General features: G+C 40.2%; 1 protein-coding gene across 1 annotated transcript; it reads right to left on the bottom strand.

The window, feature by feature from the left end:
* Positions 1 to 1917: 1917 nt before the first annotated feature.
* LOC123402912 (putative cell wall protein) lies at positions 1918 to 2712 on the bottom strand. Its single transcript, XM_045096880.1, has one exon. The coding sequence runs from the start codon at positions 2533 to 2535 to the stop codon at positions 2209 to 2211; it is 327 nt and encodes a 108-aa protein (XP_044952815.1). The 5' UTR covers positions 2536 to 2712; the 3' UTR covers positions 1918 to 2208.
* Positions 2713 to 2931: the final 219 nt, after the last annotated feature.

Raw genomic sequence — 2931 nt, 5'->3', positions numbered from 1 at the left:
ACATGAGCGAAATCTTTTTGATTTTTTGGACTTAAAAAAGTTTATCTCTTAAATAAAAAATCCAATTAAATTTTTTTTTACACCATTAATCTGTCTCGGCGATCTTCAAAACTAGATCCCATATTGATATGTTTTGATGACTTTTTTTGGGCCAAAAATTGCCATGATGCTTATAGTGAAGTTCCATAGTGTTTAAAATAAAGTTGACATGACATGTTCCATCTAGTTTTTCTTCTAGATTTAAAGCTACCATTGTATTTCAAGTACTTTTCACGATAATTTCTATTAATTGACCATCGCAAATTTTAGTAATTAAACATGACAAATTAATTCATGGATCATGGTAACTTTTAGTAATTCATCATGGCAAATTGTGTTTATAGATCATGGCAATTTTAATATTTTGACCAATGGCAATTCTAGTATTTTGAACATGGAAAATACTTTTTGTATGAACCATGGAAAATTTTACTGCATGTATCATGGAAAATTTAAGTAACTCACCATGACAATTTTAGTTTATGGTCCATGGCAAATTTGAGCAATTGATCATGCATTTTTAAAGTAATTGACGACATATTTCTTTTTTACTTATGAACCATGTCAAAATTATTTCATGGATCATGGAACATTTTAGTAATTCATCATGACAAGTTTAGTTTCTTAATTATTTTCTTGTAATATGCCAAAATTTACTTTAAACATAGAAAAAAATAGTTAAAATATATCATGGTAACTCTAGTATAATCATGATGACAATTTATGTGTGATAGACATGGCAAGTTTTAACCAACAAAAAAAGTTGTTCAGACATATTGATATGAGATCTAGATTCGAAGATCTCATTGCGGTGAATTTAATGGTGAAAACGGTTTTTCAAACGATTTTTTAAGAAATAAAATAATTGAAAAATTGAAAAGACGAAAGATACCTGTTGAAATTATCACTTTCTTGAGTTGTGCATGCATGCACTCACATGACCCAATCTATAGTCATGGAACATGTGCACGAATTTTATTTCGAGACGAAAATTTACAAGCACTCAGACCATTTGTCAATGTTTACACCCGAAATAATCACATTTTTTTGTTTTAATTTTTCATAATTTACTATCCATTAAGATCAAATGTAGGCCTTGTTTGGACCACAATAGATTATGATAATTTAAATTATGAAGATATATTATATAATCAGATTTATAAAAATAATCTGGATGAGCATGTTTGGAGACCAAATTATATAAACTCTAATTCAGGTTTTAACATTGCATAATAATTTGTCTGTCCTGTGCACGCGCAGGAGAAAAAAGGAGGGTGGCGGTGACAGAAATTAGTAATTACCTTCAAGTTTACAAGAATGATGGGTCATTAGCGATCAATAATCTGATTTTATCTGCGGTAGAGTAGATTGTGAGTTTTTAATAATCTGTCCATCTAGTTTTTATATTCTACAACATAATTTGTCCTATTTAAAGACAATATAAATTATAAAAACTAAATTATATAATCTAAGTGGTTCCAAACAGGACCGTTGAAGGGGACTTTTGGTATAAAACTCCTACTTTGACAAGGCAAACATAGGCCGACGTTTTGTCAACATATAGCAACCTAAAAAGTACAATTATTGATGGATTAAATACGACGAAAGGACTATACAGTCCTATTGGTAATTGGTCGTTCCTCGTGATTTAATTGTTCATTTTTCTTCAGTGCTATCACTACCCATGTAACCTATTATAAGATGTTTTTGCAGTTCGAACTTTTTTGTGGATTAAATACCACGAAAGGACTATGGAGTTTGATTGATAATTGTCCGTCCGTCGTCATGTAATTGTACATTTTTCTTCAATGCTATCTAGGAGTATGTGATATATCTATGTTATCAACACTTTGCTACTAGTGATAATACACATATTGATACACCCACGGTCAATTCTTATATGTATTCCCGCCTAAAAAAAAATCTTATATATAGTTTCCTGAAAAAAACCCTATATATTCGTACAACGTATTGTGTTTTAGAGTTTTGCTCAATGTTCACGCCCCTTGTGTGTACATCCTGCTCCGTTGTTGACTGAAACACTTTATTGGCAACAAGAAACACAGCGAGTCCATAGCATGTACACGTACACTCTTGAATCACACACAAAACGTCGACGGCGTCAGCGCGCTCGCGGTGCCGGTGCTGCTGGCCGGCCGGCTCGATCCATCAGGGAGACTCCGTGGAGGCGGGGCGGAATGGGTTGGGCACCTCGAAGCCGGGGTTGGGGACCCAGGTGTCGTCGGCGCCGGGGATGAACTGGCCGCTGGCGGCGGCCGGGATGCTGTGGTCCAGCCCGCCGATGTCCGGCATGTGGTGGCTGCCCAGCTCGTACCGCCCGATCCCCGGGATCAGCACCGTCCCCTCCTGGAACGTCTCCGGCCGCTTCACCGCACCCTCCTTGGAGGCGCGCGGGACGTCGCGCGCCGCCGAGCCCGAGCACGCCGCGGCCACCAGCACCGCGAGGATCAGCAGGGACGCCAACTTGTTAGCCATGCCGATCGATCGAGTGGCTGGCTAGCTGTGATCAGGCGCGCCTGGTGGTAGCTAGCCTAAGTGAGCCTCGTGTGGTTGTCTCGATCGCTGGCTGTTGCTTTCGCTGTGGTGGATGTTGATCGATCGCCGTGCCGGGCTTATATAGAAGAGTTTGCCTGCTGGCGCGCTGCGGGGTGGGAGCTAGGAAAAGGCGGTCCCTTCAATTCGTATGGATCGCACGGCGCGCGCTGTGACCAACGCCCTGCGTTATTGTGCGCGCGAGTGAGCACAAAGGGCTTTTTTTTAAGCATTGGTGGAGTTGGTTACTAGGATGCGTACCGTGCCGATGCGATGGGGGGCGCGCGAGGGACCCTGCGCCGCTGCGGGGTTGTTGGTCTAGGAGGCATGCTATGCCAG

Source organism: Hordeum vulgare, chromosome 6H, assembly GCF_904849725.1.
Source record: "Hordeum vulgare subsp. vulgare chromosome 6H, MorexV3_pseudomolecules_assembly, whole genome shotgun sequence".
In the NCBI taxonomy this organism is placed as follows: domain Eukaryota; kingdom Viridiplantae; phylum Streptophyta; class Magnoliopsida; order Poales; family Poaceae; genus Hordeum; species Hordeum vulgare.
This window is presented reverse-complemented; position numbering and strand designations above follow the sequence as displayed.